The sequence below is a fragment of the Raphanus sativus genome, unplaced genomic scaffold (assembly GCF_000801105.2).
Source record: "Raphanus sativus cultivar WK10039 unplaced genomic scaffold, ASM80110v3 Scaffold0603, whole genome shotgun sequence".
NCBI classification, from domain to species: Eukaryota; Viridiplantae; Streptophyta; class Magnoliopsida; order Brassicales; family Brassicaceae; genus Raphanus; species Raphanus sativus.
The window spans coordinates 1-21,941 of record NW_026615921.1 but is presented as its reverse complement, the minus strand read 5'-3'; the positions used below and the strand labels follow the sequence as shown (position 1 = coordinate 21,941).

At 35.8% G+C, this 21,941-nt stretch overlaps 6 protein-coding genes across 7 annotated transcripts; 2 read left to right on the top strand and 4 right to left on the bottom strand.

The window, feature by feature from the left end:
• Positions 1-7: 7 nt before the first annotated feature.
• On the bottom strand, positions 8-3,744 carry LOC130502609 (transcription factor E2FB-like). 2 transcript variants are annotated; one of them, XM_056997355.1, is made up of 14 exons: positions 3,310-3,744; positions 2,778-2,934; positions 2,534-2,590; positions 2,360-2,445; positions 2,190-2,278; positions 2,036-2,090; positions 1,525-1,577; positions 1,402-1,452; positions 1,278-1,326; positions 1,116-1,181; positions 952-1,028; positions 639-867; positions 413-482; positions 8-319 (listed from the first exon to the last, which is right to left on the bottom strand). In XM_056997355.1, the coding sequence occupies exons 1-14, from the start codon at positions 3,490-3,492 to the stop codon at positions 138-140; spliced, it is 1,404 nt and encodes a 467-aa protein (XP_056853335.1). In that variant the 5' UTR covers positions 3,493-3,744; the 3' UTR covers positions 8-137. The 2 variants fall into 2 exon arrangements, with proteins under 2 accessions (XP_056853335.1, XP_056853336.1); XM_056997356.1 differs by having other exon boundaries at positions 2,853-2,934.
• A 6,709-nt stretch (positions 3,745-10,453) lies between these two features.
• On the top strand, positions 10,454-11,861 carry LOC108829715 (uncharacterized). The gene is made up of 3 exons (XM_056997354.1): positions 10,454-11,149; positions 11,233-11,693; positions 11,834-11,861. The coding sequence occupies exons 1-3, from the start codon at positions 10,454-10,456 to the stop codon at positions 11,859-11,861; spliced, it is 1,185 nt and encodes a 394-aa protein (XP_056853334.1).
• Positions 11,862-14,350: 2,489 nt separating this feature from the next.
• On the top strand, positions 14,351-14,888 carry LOC130502608 (uncharacterized protein At4g04775-like). The gene is made up of 2 exons (XM_056997353.1): positions 14,351-14,506; positions 14,586-14,888. The coding sequence occupies exons 1-2, from the start codon at positions 14,351-14,353 to the stop codon at positions 14,886-14,888; spliced, it is 459 nt and encodes a 152-aa protein (XP_056853333.1).
• Positions 14,889-15,316: 428 nt separating this feature from the next.
• On the bottom strand, positions 15,317-17,569 carry LOC130502607 (uncharacterized). The gene has a single exon (XM_056997352.1). It carries the CDS (start codon positions 17,567-17,569, stop codon positions 15,317-15,319), a length of 2,253 nt encoding a protein of 750 aa, XP_056853332.1.
• A 1,087-nt stretch (positions 17,570-18,656) lies between these two features.
• Positions 18,657-19,311, bottom strand: LOC108845556 (uncharacterized). The gene is made up of 2 exons (XM_018618748.1): positions 19,018-19,311; positions 18,657-18,884 (listed from the first exon to the last, which is right to left on the bottom strand). Exons 1-2 carry the CDS (start codon positions 19,309-19,311, stop codon positions 18,657-18,659), a joined length of 522 nt encoding a protein of 173 aa, XP_018474250.1.
• A 1,683-nt stretch (positions 19,312-20,994) lies between these two features.
• Positions 20,995-21,615, bottom strand: LOC130502606 (uncharacterized). Its single transcript, XM_056997351.1, has one exon. The coding sequence runs from the start codon at positions 21,613-21,615 to the stop codon at positions 20,995-20,997; it is 621 nt and encodes a 206-aa protein (XP_056853331.1).
• Between the last annotated feature and the right edge of the window lie 326 nt (positions 21,616-21,941).

The following is a 21,941-nucleotide window of genomic DNA, read 5'->3' as shown; positions in this document are numbered from 1 at the left end:
AAAACCGGACCAAATGAAACTTTAAGGTTGGTTTCTAAGTCGCATCTACTATATACACAACATAACTCTGGATTATCTCAGATCAGATTCTATATACAGATATATGGTGGTGCTTGTAATGTGGTATGATGGTGACTTCAGCTACCTGCAGATGTCGTAGCAGTGGATTGTTCTCGTTTTGGGCTCGATAGAGTCTTTGGCAGTTCCTGGGTTGTGTTGCTTGGTCCAGCGCCTTGATCATTTGAAACCATCTGGTGGTTCCAGTTCGGTCCAGCGCCTTGGTGAAATGAAAGCATCTGGTTGTTCCAGTTCGATCCAGCTGATGATAATAAGTTAAGGAGAGGAAGAATCTCAAAAAAAGCTCAAAGAGATATTTAGATCAAAGCAGAGAAAGTGACGGAATCAAGGATACATTCGTTTGGCCACATGTCTGTGATGCTGACTTCGCCTACCTCTGATCGAAGCCAGTAGTCTACATCCATCTGTGCATTGCATCATGTAAAATTCAGATAATTAATGAATCTAGCTTCGAATATTAAAGTTATGTTGTCAATTACTTTTCCTAGCTATATCTTGGTTGCCTTCTGAGTTTGCAGACTGTTGCGAAATAATTTAAGGTTGAAGAAGTTGGGACTTACATCCAAATCTGGAGGAACAATCTTCATGATACCATCAACAAAGTCATGAGATTCCATGTCTGAGTAAACTCGTTGTGTATCATCAACTTCTTGTGTTTCCATGTTTTTGATGGTGCTGTCCTCCCCAATCGGCACGGCTACATCTTGGTTCTCAGGGACACCAGAAGTTGATGGAACGTTTGAAGGGTCATCAACATCAGGAATGTCCTCAAATCTCTCTTCGAATTGACTTCAAACAATACAAAATGTCAGACTCACTTCAATTCTATAAATTTATCGTTTGGCAAACATAATCCATTAGGACAGGATTTACCTGACTAGATACACATCGATTGGTCCCATTGTGCTTCTCAGAATTATTCTATATCTCCTCTGAGGGTAACCACCAGCCTGATTAATGGAAGGATAAGTTATGAAAATAGAAAAACAGTTACAAAGAGTGTGTTGTGCATTTCTTTTATGTGCGCTTAGGCATACCTCATCAGGATCTGGCACCTCAAGAGTTGTTCCATGCGGTGCTTTTACAGCGATCAGCGTCTTATTCTAAAATAGGCATGAGAGACACACCACAAATCAGTATTCCCAGTCAGTAGAATTCAGGTGATAGAGAAACAGGTAATCACTAGAAGGAGATCAGACCTGGAAGCATGGTAGGTTCTTAATGTCGTCTTCAGTAACAAACAGAAGCCTAAGAGTTGGAGAGTCAGAGCAAGCAGATATGTTGTAATGTACCTTCCGCTAGAGAATAGCAGGAGAAGCTTACCTTTTATTATTTTCATCCTCGCTCAAACTTGTTAATCTTTCTTGTGATTCTCTGCAACCAGGTCGATGCTGAATAAGTTACAAGAACAGCAGAAAACATAAAGAAAATAATCTACGAGAATACCTGATTCGGTCATCTAGTTTTGCCTCCTCAGCTGTGAGGTTTTGTATTTCGTCCTATACGAGAATCAAGGATAAGTAAATATCAAACTACAACTGGTAATGGAAATATGAATAATCCCAATAGTTTTGGAAACAGAAGACGAAACAAGAAATAAATGAATGACTGATAATCAAAGAAAATTTGCAGTGACCAACTATTCATATATTCATATTGGTGTACTTGACTGTACGAGAAACATAAACAAAAGCCCATCTCATTCATATGTTTGTGTTTGTGGTGCATTTACTAGTATACTAGTAACTCCCCTCTTAACAATGTAGATCTGAAGGAAAGGTATAAGTATAACAAGAACTATAAGCATACGATGTTCAAGAAGACAATGTGAATTAACATATACCCACGTAAGAACTTTATAAAACTGGTGATTAACTGAGCATTGCACAACATAGTTGTTTGCAGTGGAACATCAGAACATGTGACAGGTAAATGAATACATAAGCATATTCTATACCTGTAGGTTAGCTATGTTTTCCAATGTTTCTCCTGGTTTTGAAACATCGAGACCCCTAAAACAGACAAAAGAAAACTCAGAAAACCGTGACTCACACGTGAGGCATCAAATCAAAGGAATCCCAAAAAAATTGATACTCGGATAACATGCTTACTTCCACTGAATCCTATTCTTGAGCGTCTTCTCAATCAAACCTATCCCTTCTAACACATTGGTTATGTCGTATATCCTTCTCTTTTGTACCTGCATCAGCAGAAACATGATTTAAGAAATTGATGGGAAGTAATACATCAAGAGGGCAGTTACGAGTTTGAATATGTCAACCTCTAAAGTATCAGCTGCTTTATTCAGATCAAGAATACCATCTTCTGCTTGTTTTATCAAATTGATAAATTTCTTTGTCAAAAGACCTGGAATTAGATTAGATCATTAAAAGAAGGTTTCTTAACCAAAAATACTTTCCGTGAAACAACACTAGTTTGTGCAATAAGTTATTACCTAGAGAGCTATCATAGCGACAAGTACCAGCTTGTGCAAAGTTATTTCCAGGAGAACCTGCCAAAACAAAAAAGATCCTTCTCAGTTCTCACTAGCATCAACTATATCCCATTCTTTCATTCATGTAATGTTAGACAGTTATCTCAGAGCACATAAAGTAAAATATTTATCAATGCCCCTACTAACAGGCGCCTGCGTGGGGATAGAAAGAACATACAGAGAACCATCTCAGGCCAAAACTCACCAGCATTAAAACCAGCAGAAGCCTGTGTTCCAATTTTATTATACTTGACTGACCTAGATGATTTCTTGGCCTTACCTCCTTTCCCTGAAATAGGTGTTCGGAGAAGAACACCGGCATTCAATTCACTGGGCTCATTCTGGTTTACCATATCAGTCATCTGCCAATAAATAAAAGACAAACAATTAAACAGTTAATAAATACATCACATTTCTATAAACTAAACCTCTTTAAACAGATGAACAAACATGAAACTGACACCACCAAAGTAATACTGAATGAGTAGAGTAGAGAAGATCAACGTTTGATTCCAAATAAGGCCAACATAGCACAAAATCTACTCTAAAGAGCAAGTACAAACCCTAGACCACCAGCAATTAAACTAGTCATAGACAATCACCACTTGCAATGCTAAATCCATATACGAGCCTAATCAAAGAGGCGATATGAAACCGCCGAAATCGAGATTATCTCACAACAATTCGCATCAGAAATGTAACGATAACTCATAATTCCCAACTGACGACAGACTTACGGAAGATTTGATGACGATTGCCTCAGAAACCTGATCAGGACGAGTCTCCGCCGCCGCGTCGTCAAACCGGTGATACTCTCCCGGAGCAACAAGCGGAGGGTTCATAGAAGCTACGGAGATATGATGCTGCCGCTTAGGAGGTGGATGTTGCTGCTCAGGCTCTTCTTGCTGAGAGTCCGACATGGGGAAACACGAATCTCGATAAATCTCTCCACCGCGGAAAAACGAAACGGCGAAAGCAGTTTCTGGAAATTCGGATCTCCGGGGGAGTAGAGATCCTGAGAGGTTTAAGGGAGGCGGATCTGGGGCTGAGATTGCGGAGATTCCGGGAGGGGAATGTGAGCAGATCGGCGAAACGAAAAAAAGCGGGAGAGGGAGAGAAGAGGAGAGAAAAAAAAAAAAGAGACGGTGGAAGAAAACGAGGGAATGAGTTGCGTTTGGTTGAGATACTGATCTGGAGGGAAGCAAGCGCTCGAGTTTACACAATCTTTCTCTTTTACTCCCTAACCAACTAATCATCTTTCAGATAATATAATAATCCCCCCCCCCCTTTTTGTATATTTAATTAATAAAGGTTCTTTTGTTTTAGTAATTTAACAAAATAAATTTATTATGATATTACATATTATGAAAATAAAAATAATCCACAATTTTGTATATATGCTTTTGACCAAAATCTCTGATCTACATATTTTATTCTTATTTCCAATTAAAAGAAAAATATCAAAAAACATTACCACTGAAATTAGAGAACTTCCACGACAAGTTAATAAAGTTATGCAATCTAATTTGTGGAAACAGTTTTATCGTGTTACCAACGGTGAGTTGAGCTAGTGGTTTAGTGTTTAGAGTAGGTTTTATTGCTCTCCTAGTTCGATTTCTGTTGGAAGGGATACTTTACACCATATTATCGGTATTAGCGCCGGCTGATCCTGGGTCTGGAGGAACTACTTGACACCTCCTAGTTTACAGAAAAAAAAACAGTTTTATCGTGTTCAGTGCAGTACGAATCTACTAATTTGCATATCGGGAAAAAGAACTCTACAGATGGTGGTTGTCAGTGAAACATGATGTTGGATAATTGGATTTATTCATGAGTTTATAAAACTTTCACATCCGTTACACGCGTTAAGCGTGAGCGATTATCTGTCAAGCATTTACATTTCTCTGAACAATATTCAAGCACACATATGTAACAGCCTAGCAGGATAATACAACAGTTGATACAGTATTTACATACTGTTTTCTTGTTAAAGGGAGTATTTACTGGTTTCTTTGATTAGTGTACTAATTTTGGTTTGGTTTAAGAGTAATCTTTTATTGGTTATGGAGAAATGTCGAACCAGTTATTACATAATCAAACCGGTAAGCCCTAGGAACTGAAAACCATAAAAGCATGTATCCTCCTTAGAATCCAACTCATGTAATTTTTGGCATTGGTAGAGATGAACATGGTATTACTTATGTGGATTTGAACCACTAAGACAACCAACTGAGTCTATGGAACAGTTGTTATATGAATTCAGACACTCAAATCTCATTTGGCTGCTTCGAATTTTCAAACACAGAAGCTCACGTATGAGTAAGCAAAAGAGACACTAAGACTTATAAAGCTTGATATAATTTCAGGTATTTAGGAAACTAGAAGCTTATTTTAATTTATCCATGGAAGAAGAACAAACAAAAGAACCCCATAGACAAATTGGAAAAGAAAAACATGAAGATTAGGAAACTAGAAGTTTATTTGAGTTATTAAAAATATATTTAAATGTGTAATGCAAGAATACCATTTAATCTTCTCATTTGTTCTCATGGCTTCTAAGTCACAATTTGACATTTTATATCAATATCTCCAGCTTCGTAAGCTTCATCATAACTGGGAAACAATGTCAGTTAGATTCAAATCTTCAGCATCGAAGGCACCGGAAAAATAGTATTTTAGTGTTGATGGACTGATGGACTGACCAGACTCATCTATACCATTGGTATTAGTTAATCGGCCAATGTTTCACTTGGTTACGTAGAAATGATCCTAATATTGGTCAGATTGACGGATTTGGTTCCAAATTTTTGCATGAAAAAACTATATCAAAATCTGACTACTTACATGTTTAATCCCATATTATTTAATTAACCACGACTAAAAACATTTTAAATATGAAACTGAAAATACAAATAAGAAAACAAATTAACTTAAAGCCATGAACTAGTAAATACTATATATCAAAGATGGGAGAGATCTCAATATCTAAACAGGATTCAAGTTATCCCGGAGTGAATATCCACATCGTCGCATACTTCCAAGCAACGAACCAACCACGTTCCCCACTGCATCCGCCGTATACTTCACCGGGATATCGTGGCAAACCACCGTCAAGTACCCATGTGCGAATTCCGCCTTCAACCCAACGACACTCTCCACACGATAGTCTCAAACCACGCTGCCGTTAACAACCGGCGTCACTACGTTTTTGAAGTCGACAGTTGAAACCGGCTCATCAGTTTTCTCTGACGTAACAGGTCGCTCGAAGTCATCCAGCGACGGAGATACGTGGGAGAGAACCTCGTCGCTTCGAAGGAGACGCGACGTGACTGTGTAGAGAGAGTTTACACCTGGTGACTGGACTCTTGGCAATAAAAACTGTTCTCCAATCAGCGGTTGAAACGTTTGTGACGTTTGAGACGGAGACGGAGACGGAGTGAGCAAAGAGCTCTGCGTAACAAGTAGTTTTGTCGCGGAAAAAATTATCCAAACCTGTAAGGACGATAGCGAGGAGGAAAACGAAAATAACGGTAGAGAAGTAGCAAGAGCAGCAATGTTCTGGAGTAACCTCCAAGGTTTTATCGTCAGGACCGCCTGAAACGGTGGTTGAAGCTTGCTCTCTATAAGTTGTCATGTTAACACTTTGTGAAAATGTAGAATATATGTGTATATATAGAAAACCCGCTTTTTATTTAATTAAGGTTTTTTCATAGTAGTATATCTTGATTTTATAATCTAATCTATTAATTTAGAGTCTTATTTTTTATCTACTAATAGAAATTGTTTTGGACACTTTCAGAGTTGTTAGAATAATACTAGAATTAATAATACACGCTACTTATAAATGCACTGAAACTACTTAAACATAACCGAAATTATCACATAAAACTAACCGAGCGTCATATTAAATGTCCCTTTGGTTTGGGTTCAAATATCTTTCTTGATTTAATCAAGTTCTCATTATACATTATACTGGACTTATCCATAAACACCAAATTTTTATTGTTTATGGACCATCTACAAACTTATAATATATTATAAACTATACTTTTGATCCATTTGATCCATGTATCCCTACCGATGTATCTTTTAAAAATGTGTTATAATTAATTTTCATGACACTATTATATGTATCATATAATTAATAATATTTTATATGTATCATCATATAGATAGTTACATAAGTTACATTTTAAAAACTTCATATGAAATATCAAAACCTAATTTGAGTTGGTGTTTGAAACTGAGTTTTGTATTATATTTTTCATATATATATTGAAAACATTTTTTATAATAGCTATTGGAAAATATTTTAGTAAAATCATTTTTTGAATATATGTATATTTTTAATAATTGTTTTTAATATAAATCAATTTAGATTATTATTTTGATTTGAAATATGTATATAAAGTTTAAATTTTTTGTATGACTATTTTAGACAAAATATATTTTTAGATATTTAGATTGAGACATTTTCGTAAATTTTAAAGCTGACTGAAATATATAGTTTCTCATAATATAATGAACTTCCAATTTTTCTTAATAACATAAATCAGTTACTTTTTAATATATTGCTATACATGTTTCTAAACAATTTTATATTCTTTTTTATATTGTTATCCATGTTTCTATACAATTTTCAAAGATATTTCAGTTTTAATAGTATAGATACTTGATATTCAGTTTAAAAAAGTTGGTGATATTCAAATGAAAATATAATAATAAAAATATTTACACATTTTATATATTATTTTAAATTCACAAACAATATCATAATTTGTTTTATAAACACTTTAAACTAGCTATTCATTAGAATTTTAAAAAAATATACATACATATATAAATATATAAACATATAAAACGAAGAAAAATATTCTTTTAAAAGTTTTAACATAAATCTTCAAAAAATTATTAAAATTATAAATTTCAACTAATTAAAAGTTAAAAAAATAAACATAATACTATTATTATCATATTATATTAATAACTATTATATTGTATTACAATAGTATGTTTTATAATTTATAATGTTATAATATGTTTATATTGATAATTTATTATTAAACCGCTGCAATATCTCATAATCAACCAATCAAAAATATCTCGCAAATACATCAATTTCCAAACGTTGTGCCAGTCATACAAAACGCTAAATAACGCTTGAAACCGCAATCACCCGCATCCGCAAACTCCCGCATCCGCAACCGCTGTATTTGAATCAGTCGGATCCTTATTGATAAATGTTATATTCAACTATGTATTTTATTTATTTAAGGAACTATTTTAATATCAAACATAAATATGATTACAAAACAAAGTCAAATATAAAAATTATTTTTTTTCATAAAAAAGTAAATCAAAAATATATCCGCCCTTGAAAAGGGCGGGTCATAATCTAGTTAAGATTTTAAAGTAGGACGAAGACAATTTGTTCTAGAATCTCTTAACGATAAAAGAGAATTTCAACTATAAAATGGTATTCTCTTCTATTTATTGTTTCTCCTTTTCTGTTTTTTAATTTTGTTATTATAATTAGAGTTATTTAGTTAGAAATTGTTGACAAAGATGGCCAAATATCGAAGATGTTATAATTTTAACCCAAATTTGATGATTTTATTTTCAAGTTTATCTTTAAAGATGATAATTTTCATAAATAACTTAAATCTACAATAAAAAATTTCATATCTACTTTAATCATTTATAAACTACAATAAATGTTTTAGTATTATATCAAAGAAACTAATATAATTGATCTAAAGAAAATTGTTCTTGTTTATCTACTTTAATCATTTATATAAGTAAATATATCTCTAAACAATTAATAAATATATATAATCAATTACTTATATCAATAGTTATCTGGTTAAAATAGATTTAAATTCTCACCACTTATAAACAAAGACTTTCAATGTAGATCTAGTTTTTTTTTTGACAAAGCAAGTGTTAGACACTTGAAGTATTTCCAATGGGAAGATCTGCAAAACTAACTAACTAAGAAAAGAAAATTGTTAAAAATAAATAAAAAGCAATTTCTCAAATGAATTTTCACTATATACATTATTATTTTGAATTTCCACTATAAATTATTTAGAACTGGTTCTATATAGCCACTTGACAAGTTGTGAAGGTTTGTCTTTCCTTTAAACTAAAACTTAATATTTATTTGTGTTATATATATTTGAACATTAATAAAAAAAGTTGTCAAGAAACTTAAAATGAGTTTTCATTTGGCTTAGTCCCGCATGTCGCTTATTCTCCTCCTTGTTTTAATTTATTTGGTGATTGTTAGACTCCCTTTAGCTAGGTCTATATCTCCCTCTTTTGAGGGGTTTGTCTATAGTATTTACTCATTTCCGATAACGACTTAGATACCTTTGTGTTTTCTTAATGATGTAATCCCTTTGTATCTAGTAATACTGTAATAATGATTAAGGCTGCAACTGTAATGACATCTTCTGGAACAGGGGCGAATCTAGAGTCTCTGTGAACTGGGTGCACCCATTGATAATAAAAGAAAAAAAATATGAAGGCATCGAATCTGGATTGTTATGGGTGCACTACCTAAGTTTTACCTTCTATTCTAGCATTATTATGATGAATTGTCTCACATAAATATAATTAGGGGAAAGAGAAGAAATAAAACAAAAACCTATATAGTTTTTTTTTGGGAAAATTGGAAATATGGAACAAATAATCTACTACATTGTCCTTATACCATATATTGAACATAAAGTTGTCCCAATGCCATAATTTTTTGTATAAACCCCATTAACCCCCTATTATAAACATAATTATATATTTTTAATATTTTTCGTAATTGATTAATTAATTGATTAAAAAAAAAAAAAGATAAGAGAAGGTGTTTCACGGGATCGACTCTATTTTTCCCCAAATTGAGTTCCTTAGAACCCTAAAAAATCCCTCTCCTTCGTTCTACTCTAGAGAGCAAATCGGAGACAAATTAGGAGCTATACATCTCGACGCTGCTTCTCTTCGCCGGCTCCGGTGTTCGTTCTCCCCTCTTCGACTCCGCCGTGGTTTTCTTCATAAACCAACGCTCTCCTACACCAAACCCACTTCGCGGTCTTGCTCTCAGGTAACTCGTCGGAACTCTCTAGCTTCTTCCTCTTGATTTTGATTTCTCACTCATGTCTTATTATAAGCGATTTTCGGGTTTGGTCTAGGACTTGGGATTCGTTGCATGTCTTTCTCTCTTTCACTTCAGTGTTCTTAATCACGATTTGAGTGTAATAGGTTTCGTTATTTAGTTTGTACGAATGATTTAGCTATCTAGGATATGAAAGTAGCTTACTTTGATTTTTTTGTGGTCAACGAGTTGGTCTCATGACTTATATACAGTTTATGTTGTGTCTTTTTGTGACATTGATGTAAATGGAGAGGGCATTTTGCTTCGGTTTAACATCTGAAAAGCTTGTAAACTATTTAGTTTCTGTTTCATGTTTGGTGTAAGGCTTATAAAGATGTTTTGCCTTTGTTTTTCTATTTGATTTGAGTGGTTTTTGTGGTTACCGAGTTGAGTTGTTATCTCAATGCTATACAATCGTGTTGTTTTGTTTAGTGAGAATGATATATGAATGGTATTTGGTCTCGTTTTTGAACACTTATCTTTGTTTTGTTTTGACTAAGATGTCAGAGTGATGAATTATTCTAGCATGAATTGAGCCTGTGGTGATTGTATTTGTTTCATTGTTCACAGGTATGATGTTGGATCCGTTGCCTCAGTGTCTATTCAAAGAGGGAAGTGAAACACAAGTGGAGAAGATTAACAACACTTGTCGAACTTCCATACTTAAGGAGGTGGAGAAGTACATTCAAGCCGACTACAAGGATGTGTTAGCTGATCCGCTATTTGCTCAGGTTATGGACATTTATGTTCACCAGCTTCAGTATTCGGGGAGAGTGATCCACACGTTTGTTTGTAAGCAGCTTCTGACCTCGAAGCTTCATGAGCTGTGGTTCCATTATGCTAGGAGGCCTCTCAGATTTTCAATGCAAGAGTTCTATGCGATCACTGGTCTGAAGTATGAAGACGACGAGCCTGACTTGGATATTGATAATTGGAAATATGATAAAGGGTTTTGGGCAAAGTTGCTAAGGAGAAAAGGAAAAATTTCCTTAGAGGAAATCAGGAAGGTGCATCTGAAGAATTGTAATACATGGTCTCGTGTAGATAGGCTGAGGATGGTGTATTTGTGTGTGATCTGTGGTATAATTATGGCGAAGGATGAGAGGGTTGCCATCCCACACAAGTACATCAAGCTGGTGATGGATTTTGAGAAGATGAGGAAATATCCATGGGGTCTTCACTCCTTTGATATGCTGGTGACTTCTATTATCGAAGCTAGGGATAAAGTGAAGACTCAGAACAGCTATGTTTTAGATGGGTTCTCTTATGCACTTCAGATTTGGTTGATGGAGGCTATTCCAGACATTGGGTCGCTTTTGGGTCAGAAACTCCAACAAGGCGTGACTAGCATGAGATGCAGGAACTGGAAAGGCTCTGCCAAGGTTTCCTATGATGATATTACTAGCTTAGAGTCTACTTTTGGATCCACTGTAAGTTCTTTAAATATATCTGATTTGATTTATAGTTTCTTATTGTTTGTGCTAATCTTTGTTAATTTTTTTATGTTTTGTAGGGAGATGTGTTTCCATATTTATCTTCCACTGGAAATTACAATGTCGTTTTAGGTGAGGAGTTTAAACGAGCTTCTGAGATGAAGGATGAAAGAGTCGATCTGATGATGGAGATGATCGAAAAGAAATATGATTGGAGTAAGCATGAGTGGGGTTTCAAGGAAATTGTAGAGCCATTTGTGGACAGTTCTGATGAAGATGGTTCAGATAAAGAGGAGGCTGGAGAAACAAGTGAGACTGGAGTAGAAGAAGAAACAGAAATCACCCCTGTGTCTGCTCCAAGGAAGAGAAAGAAGAAATATCAGGATACTGGTGCCGAGTCAAGGAAGAAGAGGTTGCTTTTGCAAAGATCAACCGAGAAGTACAGAGATCTTGAAGAGGAAATGAAGTCTTATATCCAGGTTATGTTCAAGTCTTCTTTCACTGCCTTGGGGCTCGAGGTACGCGACATGATTGATGACCGGTTTGCCAAATTAGAGGAGAAGCTCCTTTCATCTCAGAATCAGGGTGGTGCTCCGGCTAACACTCCTGCTGCGGCTACTGTTCCGGTTTCTAATACTGCTCCGGTTTATACTCCTGCTCCTATTCCGGCTTCTACTGAAGCTCATACTTCGGTTTCTACTCGTGGTGAAGCTCCTTCTGGCAGTCGAGCATATGCTCCTTCTCGTACTCGAGCTACTGGTCCTACTGGCAGTCGAGCTTCTGCTCCTTTTCGCAGTGGTGGTCCTGCAAATGCTGCGAAGACAAGGTCTCAGACAAAGGTAAACAAGAAGTAGAGATTTTTCATGTCTTCGGTTACTCTTCTTTGAATCATGTCTGCGGTTGCTCTTTTTTCATGTGCTCGGTTGCTCTTCTTTTTTCATGTCCTCGGTTGATGTTCTTGCGGTTTGTAATATATTTGTAAGGATGATGTTGTCTTTGCTGGGTGCAATATTGATGTAATGATGATGTTTTGGATCATGTGTGTAATATTATTGTATTTTGTGGTGTAATATATATGTTTTAAAATTATTAATGTCATGTTTTGTGTTTTATAACCAGGATACAGACTTGTCTGATGTGTTTGGCAGCTTATTTGGCACCTTAGATGCCAATTTAGGGACCCAAGAGCATTTACAGAAGACGATGGGCAACCTTACCCAAGAGTCAAATGTTGATGGTTTTGATCCATCTCAAGATAAGCAGTTCGAAGAACCTTGTGCTTTCACTACGCCTATGACTTCTTTCCGGCCAGAGATCTCGAAGCGACCATTCTTGAGTGATATTGATGATCCAGAAGTCCGTTGCAAAGACAGCGACTATGAATTGGTGTTTGTTCGAGAAGACAAATGGGCCAAACTAATGGAATGGACAATGAATCCCACGTAAGTAATATTTCTATTGTTTGACTTCGTTTTCTCAAATCTACCGTTTATACTAATGCTTTCTCTTTACAGAGTACTTCAGATTGGGCCATCTAAATTTGATGCAGAGTTAGTTTCGCGTATAATGGGCCCTAATCAATGGTTGAAGAACCATGTGAGTTTAGCTCATTTATTTTGTACAATGAATTGTGTGGTTGCTTCTCATTCTTAAAAAAATTGTTTTCTCTTTTTCAGGACATGGACGCCATGATGTATTTGTTTCGGGAAAGAACCTCATTGCGTCGATGGAAGCCAGACCGAGTTGCTTTTTTGAACTGCTTGTTTAGTAATCAGATCATCACGGCCTACGGCAAGTTTGACGGAAACAGGAAAGGGTACAAACTCGACGAGAGTTTTCTAGAGTATGGAAGAGGCGACCTTCCATATCATGGAAGCAGGGGATCAGTATGGTACGTTGATATCGATCGTCTCTACATCCCTATTTGTATTAACCAAGCCCACTGGATCTCTATATGCGTCAATCTTGTGAACCGGACAATAGATGTCTTCGATTGTGGGGGTAAGAAGAACACCAAGGCCGTGGAAGCATTCGCCGTCCTCATTCCACGAATCGTCAAGGCTGTCCAGTCTTCAGATAAGAAGAAAGATTTCAATGTTAAACAGTATACTGTTTCATATGTCCCGATGAGATGCGTAAACATGAGTGGTAATGATTGTGGTGCTTACTCGTTGAAGTTTATAGAATGCCATCTACTAGGCTTGGATCTCTCTTTGGTGAATGATGAGAACATCCAAGAAGCCCGACACAAGATAGTGTACGATCTTTGGGAAGCAGCAAATGATGAAGTCTTACAGTTTCGGATGTCCACATTTAAGCCTCCAAAGCGTGCTCCTGGGAAAACTGTTGACCTCGATTGAGTTTATGATTGTTGTCTTTGATCATTTTGTTGGTTTATCATTTTAATTCATACACTACTGTATATTAGAGTTCATGAGTATTGTTATGAAAATGGTCTCATTTATTTTAGGGTATTAGAGTCCATTTATTTTGAGTTCATAATAACAAATATTTATTTAGGGTATAGGGTATAAGGTTTGTACCCTATCAATTTAATTGAGTTCATAATAACAATATTTATTTAGGGTATAGGGTATAAGGTTTGTACCCTATCAATTTATTTGAGTTCATAATAACAATATTTATTTAGGGTATAAGGTATAAAGTTCAAACCATATACCCTAAATCAAATAAAAAGCAAATTAATTACAATTTTATATTTATCAATTCAATTATATTGTTTTAGAAATTATGTTTATTGTTTATTAAGTTATAGTTTCTTCAAATCGAAATACATGTTAGTTTAGAGTATAGTATTACACTCACTTATACTAATTTGTATGTCACATGACAAATTTAGTGGTTAGTGTAATATTTAGTTTACACTTTCAGTTATACAAATTAGTGTTTTCTTATAGTTTCGTGATTTCATTTTGAAAAAAAAAATATTTTCATGATTTCGATTTAGTGTATTAGAGTGCTATTTTACAAGTCGATTTAGGTGTTTTTAGTGTATAACCAAAACCATTTCTAATCAACAAGGACCCACCCGACAATTCTTAATATCCGACCCGTAACCCGGATCCACAGCCCCCCCCAAACGCGTGATTTGAGTTCATTTGAGGAAATATAAGAAACGAAAGGCGACAGAAAAGGGGATTAGGGTTCTTTCTCTGCGAATCTAGAAACGGCATATCAATGACTAGTTCGTCAACTTCTTCTTCTCGGTTTCCCCGAATCTCCACTCATGGTGTGCCTAGAAGATGTTGGTGTGGAGAGGGCATAACAAGTTTTGGTTCATCGACGGCGGAGAATCGATATCGACGATTCTACCGATGTGAAATTGCAAAAGATGTGAGTCCATGTTTTGATTTCAATTGTGCAGATTAAACCATAGTAGATTCTCATCGAATTTTGTTTTCATTTGTGGTAGAGAAAATCTGAGAACCATCTATTTAAATGGATCGATGAAGCTTTGCTTGACGAGATACAAAGGGTAGATGCGAAACATGAGAGAGTTGCTCAAGGGCTTTCAAACTTTGAAGAAAAGGTTATGACAAATGTGAAGTCTGAGATTGCTAGACTTGAACTAGAGATGTCGCAAAAGCTCAAAGAGAAGGTGAATTTGGAGATTGCTAGAGTTGAAAAGGAGATGAAAGAGAAGCTAAAAATTGCGACGGTGGGTATGGTAGTTGCAGTAGCAATTATAGGGATATGGACTTCTCTTTATGTCTGAGAAGTTGTAGTGATCGGTTGCTTATCTTAAAAACCTTTGTTGTCTCTTAAGAACCTTTGTTGTTTTCAAAATTGCTTGACTTTGCAGTATTGGCTGGTTATTAACAGTTTCATTATGGTGTTTGTCATCTCCATTGATCGAGTTATATACACTCTTTGGTTTCTTCTTTACAAGTGTTAGCTGGTTATAAACAACTTCGGTTACCTTTGATTTCTTTGTTGTCAAAACCTGTAACAATTGCAGAACTCAAAACCAAAAAAATAAAAAAAAACTCCTTAACAAACTCCATAGCAGAGTGAAACAAAGAAAAACATGTGTATCAAGTAACCGAAACCATCAGAAAAAACAAGAAAATCAAAAAACTCCATAACAAACTCCATAGCAGAGTGAAACAAAGAAAAACCAGTATATCAGGTAATCGAAACCGGCTAAATAGCTCTGTCACATGTAGCCCTGTTATGATTCTCTTCGCCACATCGACTGCATTTGCGCTTCTTTTTTCCTTGTGTTGCTTGCGATGAACGGAGTTTGTCTTCAACGGTCTCGTATCTGCGTTTTCTTCTCCTTCCTGCTCCTCTTCTTGATTCAGGAGGTAGCACAGCAGCATTTTGAACATCATCTGGAACAACCCAACTATCCTCAGGAACACCTATTGGATTGATAGTCTCTTGATAAGCTGTTCTCCATGTGGAAGTAGTGTACATGTCATCCGTCAGTGAGGATGGGGTTCGGCCAACCGTTAAACCAGCCTTGATAGCGTGTCGACATGGAAGTTTTATCAGGTCGTATTTCCCACACGAGCAAGTTCTTCTGTCCAAATCAACCAGGCAGTCAATTGTATCTCCAAGAACCAAAAAACGATGCTCGTTAACCGGCTGGACAAGAAACGTTCTACCCTTTCTAATCCGCCTATCTATCTTTTTTTCGATAGCAATAGTTAATGGTTTAGTGTGCTTCCTGCTTAAAGTCCGACGTTCGAAGAACCAACGGGTCAGCATTTCTCTGATGCTATCCAACAAAGGAATCACTGGATACTCTCTTGGTGTGCGCAAAGCAGAGTTTATTGATTCAGCTGGATTTGTCGTCCTCATGTCGTACCTGTATCCTGGAAACTGACAGCGAGCCCACTTTCCAACTTCTGCATCTGTTAAATATTTTCCAATAGCTGGACTTATATTGCACACGGCATGGAATAGCTTCTCGTAATCAACGACTCTATAAGCTTTGGAAGCTTTTGCAATCAATCCGACCAGTCCCTTGCCTCTGTAATGTGTGACCACATTATTCAACAAATGGTGAATGCAAATTCCATGTTGAGAAAGAGGATACACATTCTGAATTGCTTTGCAAAGTGAGCCATTTCTGTCTGACACAAAAGCTAGAGAACGCTCGTCCGCAACAACAAGCTTTAGATGTCTCAGAAACCAATCCCATGATCGATCATTTTCTGAGTCAACAACCGCAAATGCAATAGGATACAAGTTAGAGTTTCCATCTAAAGCTGTAGCAACAAGTAATACTCCTTTGTACTTGCTCTTCAAAAATGTCCCATCAACAACAAGAACTTTCCGCATGGATGTGTGAAAACCTCGTATTGATTGCCCAAACGAAAGGAATAGAAATCGGAATTTACCATCAACATCAGTTTCATAAAACGTCTGTGTTCCTGGATTAGCTTCCCTCAGCATGTACAAATATTTCGGAATTTTTCCAAAACTCTGCTCCGGAATACCTCGAACCACATGAATTGCAAATTCACGAGCATCCCATGCTAACGACTTAGATATCTCGCATCCATGATCCATTCTCATAATCTGTATGATATCATTAGTCTTCGGACCTTCTTTCACACCATCATATCTATGCATTATTATACTGCCAATAGTTTTTGCAGAAGGTATCCGACCACCATTATTCATACTCGACGCAGCACATGTATGATCCGCCACATATTTTTTGATGATGAAATATGTGGAGCCTGATAACCCTTCAGCACGAACACTCCAGTTGCAATGGTTGTCAATGCATCGAATGTACCAAAGTTTTCTGTCCGATTTAACAACTTTGTAATCGAAGTTATGCTTCGTAGCTGACATTTCCAACGCTGCTTTCAACATCGACTTGTTTTGAAACGTTTCACCCTTCTTCACAACATCGATCAAAGAAAATCGAACACTTTTCCCCCTATCATCTTCTTTTCCACGTATGGCGAGATGATCATCTTCTTCTGAGCCGTTCGCGTTACAATCAGATGAACTACCACTCTCATCTCTAGCTGAAACCGAGGAAGCTTCACCGACCTCTCTGAATGGCGAGTTAGATTCCTCCTTATCAACGCCAATGCTGTCGTTGTTCCCATGCATAAGCGAAGTAGACACACACAACCTTGTCGAAGGTTTTCCACGTACATATGTAAGAAAATTTTTGACTTGGCTATCATTCTCAATGATAACTGGGGGACAGTCGATGGTGCCGATTAACTCCATAGGTAGGTAGCTTAACTCAAGCTCGACATCGTTTTCGTCAATTCCAAAATCCTTGAAAACCATAACCCTTAGATCTTCAAAGGAACTTGTCAATTCCAAAACTAGTACTCTGCCTCGTTTTTTCATATCAACATCAAATCCCCACCCTTTTTGGGGATCAAACTTCCACATCCCACAAGAACCATAAATATGCATCTTCTTCACCAAGAAATTCAAAAAAATTTGATGGTTTCCAAAGAAAAAAAGAGATCGATGAGGATGAAGAAGAGAACACGTTTTTTTAAAAAAAACCAACTTAGGAAACACGAAAAATAAGGCAAATATTTATTTAAAATATATTCTCAACAGATTTTAGAGATATTTTAGGAAAATATACATTTCGCACTTGGTAGAATATACCTTCTACGGCCGTAGACAGTAGATAAAACAGTAGGCTGCATAACCCGCCCACGGTAGAATATAGTACTTTGGTAGAAAATGCCAATCAAACATTAGTAGATATATCAGAAAACATAGTTAATGAAATCAACCGAAATCCAGAAATAAGGGAAATGGAAGCTGAACAAATCTACCGTGGTAGAAATGTATTTACTGGCAGCCGATTGTTTCTACGATGGTAGAGAAGTGTACATTGGTAGATATAATTGTTCTACCAGATGTAGATAACAAAGTTATTTAATGAATATACTATCTACGGCCCGTAGTTGGTAGATTAAGTTTTCTTCTGTCCGTAGATCAAAGTATGATATTTTGATATAATAATATTTAGTCTATAAAATTATTTTTCATATGATAGTTACTTGTTTATATACAGTTTGATTATTTTTCCATATTTTTCTGACTGTTAAAATAATTGATATGATTTTCTAAAGTTATTCAGGGGTATCTACGTCCAAAACAGACCAAAAAGTGATTTATGGCAAAGGGACAATGTAGTTGTTTTTATGTTCTCTTTTGGCAATTTTTTCTTTTTTTTTTTGGGATCAAAAAACCTATAGTTCATAACAGAAAATAAAACAAGGAGATGGTAAAAAGCTAGATGCCTAGTCGACAGGGCCGTTTACTGGAGAACATGGTCTAAATTTGAAAATAAAAATATTAAAAAACATTTTCAAAAATAAACACATGAAATTGGTTTAAAATGTCAAAAGTTTAGATATATTCTTAAACTTATATTTATAATCTGAAGAGAAACCTCAAATATACATAGATAAAACTATTAATTTTTAAAATTATTTTATTATATCATTAAATAGATAGTTAATATTTTTTTTGAACACTGCTAGTCGAGATATCCAATTGTCCCTCCGGACCATGAACCTTGTGGTCTCCTTAATATCAACAACTTCAAATCTGTAAAAGAGGATTCACATATAATCTTCTCACGGCCTCGATTCACATTTTGGCACCGTATATTTAAGTGTCCAGCTTCATCACAACCCATATAAGGCTTATGCTTCGCCATGAGTTTGATGTCCAGATCTCCTGAAACGACGTCGCTTCGATTCCCCTCCTCAGCAACGAAAAACAACGAGAAAGCAGTGTGATCCCTAGAGACACGTTGGCTAGTGATGTTTAAAACGGCTGCCTTTTCAGAACCGAGCCTCACGGCAGCGCTATCGCCGTCGTAGTAGATAGGATACCTCGAGCTCGGTTTTTTTCACGAGAAAATCGCCTTGCCACGTGGCGGAGGAGACTGCGAGGGACTGGAGGGAGATTTTGGCGTGGAGGTGAGCTTTGTCGATGAAGGATAATATCAAGATAATGAGGACAAAGGTGAATATGCCGCCGCAGAAGGGTGCACACATAGCCGCCATTTCTTTGCAATTGGAGTCACGTTCAGTAGATGGCGGGATAGTCATCATGGGACGTGACCACCACTGACGAGGAGCAATGGAGAATGGTGGCGTTTGATCAAAGTTGGTTCGGTAAGCCATATTTCTTTTTGTTGGTTTGGACTTTGGAGAGACAATGAGATTGATGTTACGTTATCATTTGATATATATAGAGATTATTGGAATATCGATCTCCCACTTTTTATTTATTTTATTTTAAGGTGGATAAAGAAAGTTTTAATTAGATTTCGTGAGAAGGTCACCTTTTAATATTGTAGAATTTGATTTACAGTAAATTTTGTTGAGCATAAAAGTTTTTTTTTGTTAAATATATATATAAAATTCAACTCTGAAATAAATCTCCTATTATAGTTAAAAAATCTCTGTATTCGTAAAAAATCAAAATTAAAATGTTATATTTTAAAATTAATAAATTTTATTTAGTTTTCTTTGGTGAAATAACTTTTCTTCTTTTTAGTTCTGTGAATTATATGTAAATTTCAACTATTAAAAGACAAACAGTTTTTTATGAACCCCAAGACTTTGAAATTTACCCCAAGCACACAAATCCAAAAGTGGTAAATACTTTAGTAAAGTAAACATAAATTTTGTTCTTGGTCCAATATACCAAGCTCAGAAGTCCAAAGTTTTCCGTAGCGAGAAATAAAGTAAAGAACAAACAAAAAAAGTGATTCATATTTTAATTTTTCTAAAACTACATTTCCATTTTTGGTTCATATTGGACATGTGTTACCTTTTAAAATGAAAGCTTGTATAACATTTTAATTTTATTGATATCAAATCAACGTATGATTTTATATGAATACAAAATTACACCTAATATTTTGTTGAAAAGAACTTTTTTTAGAAGCAACAATATCGTACCATGATTTCTAACGTATTTGTAGTATTTGTAGGATAGACTGTTTTAATAGCTTTCTTCCACTTTGTCATTGGTCTTATAAGATTTTTCTTGTAGCTCTGAGTTCTTGTGAATCAATGTATTTTTTTCTAAAAACATTATTAGATACAATCCATTTGTTACATACCAATCCATTCTAAACATTCCAAAACACTCCAAAAACATGCTTTGTTGTAACTATCAATAACATTGAAATTCTTTTGATTTGACACCAAAAGAGCCATATCTTTTGATTCTTCGATTCTTTTTATGTCCGAATCCAAATACTCTGATCGGAAATCAACAAATTTATTTGGAATCTATATTCAATCGTTCCATTGGTAGAAATTGGTGTATACGAACCTAATACAAAGTCAAGCCACTTTCCACGTGATGACGTGAATAACGGGCTCGTCATAAGCAAACCGGAGACTAACCAAGAAAAACTCAACTCCAGAAGTGGAGGAGATAACAAGAAACTTGTACGAGCTAACATTTCTAGAGAGAAACGTTGAACATTTGGAAGGGCAAAGATCGTGACATTGGAGAGTACTCTCTATCACGTGCACCATGTTGATTTTAACGGTTTTGATAGGTTAGTCGTCACCATTTTGATCTTAGCGGTTTCTACAACTGTATAATTGCATTTGGTAAAGGAAGAATTAAACTCTCACTACGTATATGAAACTTAAATCAATCAAGCATTTGTGAGGCGAGTTCTTATGTTCCTAATACATAAGGACGGTTATAAAGATCGAAGTGAAATAAAACGATAAAAAGAGATATTAGTTATGACTAAAAATACAGGCATGGCTCTCAATCAGGAACCAAATCTTTAACAAAATAAGATAATAACATAAAAGCAAGAACCAGAGACTTAATATCTAAACATAATCCATGTTATCCCGGAGTAAATATTGACATGGTCGCATACCTCCGAGCAATGAACCAAACACATTCCCGGCCGCATCCGCCGAAAACTCCACCGGAATATCGGGGCAAACCACCGACATGAACCCATGTGCAAATTCTGCCTTCAACCCCACGATACTCTCGACACGATAATCCCAAACCACGCTGCCGTTAACCACCGGCGTCACCACGTTTCTGAAGTCGACAACTGTAACCGACTCATCAGTTTTCTCGAACGTAGCAAGTCGCCCGAAACCATCCAACGACGGAGATGCCTGGGAGATAACCTCGTCCCCACGAAGGAAACGTGACGTGACTGTATGTAGAGAGAGTTTACACCCTGTGGCTGGACTCGTAGCAATCAAACCGGTTTTCCAATCAGCGGTTGAAACGTTTGCGGCTTTTGAGACGGAGATGGAGTGAGCAAATAGCTCTATGTAACACTGGTCTCTGCTGTTGATAAATCTTACAAAACTTGCATAGGCGAGAGGGAAAAGGAAGATAATAATGCTAATGAAGTAGCGAGAGCAGCAATATTTTGGAGTAACCTCGACGGCACCTTTGTTTCGGCCGCCTGACTCGGTGGTTGCCATGTTAGATTTCTTAATTAACCCTTTCTGAAAATTTAAACTTAGTTAGAGATTTAATGTATTATATATAGAACGCTGCAACTTTAAAAAAAAAAAGGTTTTTCCATTTAAAAGGGTTTTTCCATAGTAGGATTAATCTCCTATTGTTGATAAATGCCCCCACAGCAAATCTAAGGGATTTAACAGCATCGTTATTATATGATAATAGTATATTTATATTTTGTATTTGAAATAAAAAGAAGTGAACCGATAAGAAGAAGACATTGCTTTAGAATCTCTTAACAATAATAAAAAATATTATCTCACTAGTTCTATTTGATTATTGTAAT

Excerpts from the sequence above, each read along its gene's own strand:
- LOC130502608 (XM_056997353.1), top strand. The coding sequence starts at position 14,351 with ATGACTAGTTCGTCAACTTCTTCTTCTCGGTTTCCCCGAATCTCCACT. Across the intron at positions 14,507-14,585 it reads GATGTGAAATTGCAAAAGAT|AGAAAATCTGAGAACCATCT; the intron begins GTGAGTCCATGT and ends CATTTGTGGTAG.
- LOC108845556 (XM_018618748.1), bottom strand. The coding sequence starts at position 19,311 with ATGGCTTACCGAACCAACTTTGATCAAACGCCACCATTCTCCATTGCT. Across the intron at positions 18,885-19,017 it reads TGAAAAAAACCGAGCTCGAG|GGGAATCGAAGCGACGTCGT; the intron begins GTATCCTATCTA and ends GTTGCTGAGGAG.
- LOC130502609 (XM_056997355.1), bottom strand. The coding sequence starts at position 3,492 with ATGTCGGACTCTCAGCAAGAAGAGCCTGAGCAGCAACATCCACCTCCT. Across the intron at positions 2,091-2,189 it reads AAGAATAGGATTCAGTGGAA|GGGTCTCGATGTTTCAAAAC; the intron begins GTAAGCATGTTA and ends TGTCTGTTTTAG. Across the intron at positions 1,029-1,115 it reads AGGTGCCAGATCCTGATGAG|GCTGGTGGTTACCCTCAGAG; the intron begins GTATGCCTAAGC and ends TCCATTAATCAG.
- LOC108829715 (XM_056997354.1), top strand. The coding sequence starts at position 10,454 with ATGGACATTTATGTTCACCAGCTTCAGTATTCGGGGAGAGTGATCCAC. Across the intron at positions 11,150-11,232 it reads AGTCTACTTTTGGATCCACT|GGAGATGTGTTTCCATATTT; the intron begins GTAAGTTCTTTA and ends TATGTTTTGTAG. Across the intron at positions 11,694-11,833 it reads CGCGACATGATTGATGACCG|CTCATACTTCGGTTTCTACT; the intron begins GTTTGCCAAATT and ends CTTCTACTGAAG.
- LOC130502606 (XM_056997351.1), bottom strand. The coding sequence starts at position 21,615 with ATGGCAACCACCGAGTCAGGCGGCCGAAACAAAGGTGCCGTCGAGGTT.
- LOC130502607 (XM_056997352.1), bottom strand. The coding sequence starts at position 17,569 with ATGCATATTTATGGTTCTTGTGGGATGTGGAAGTTTGATCCCCAAAAA.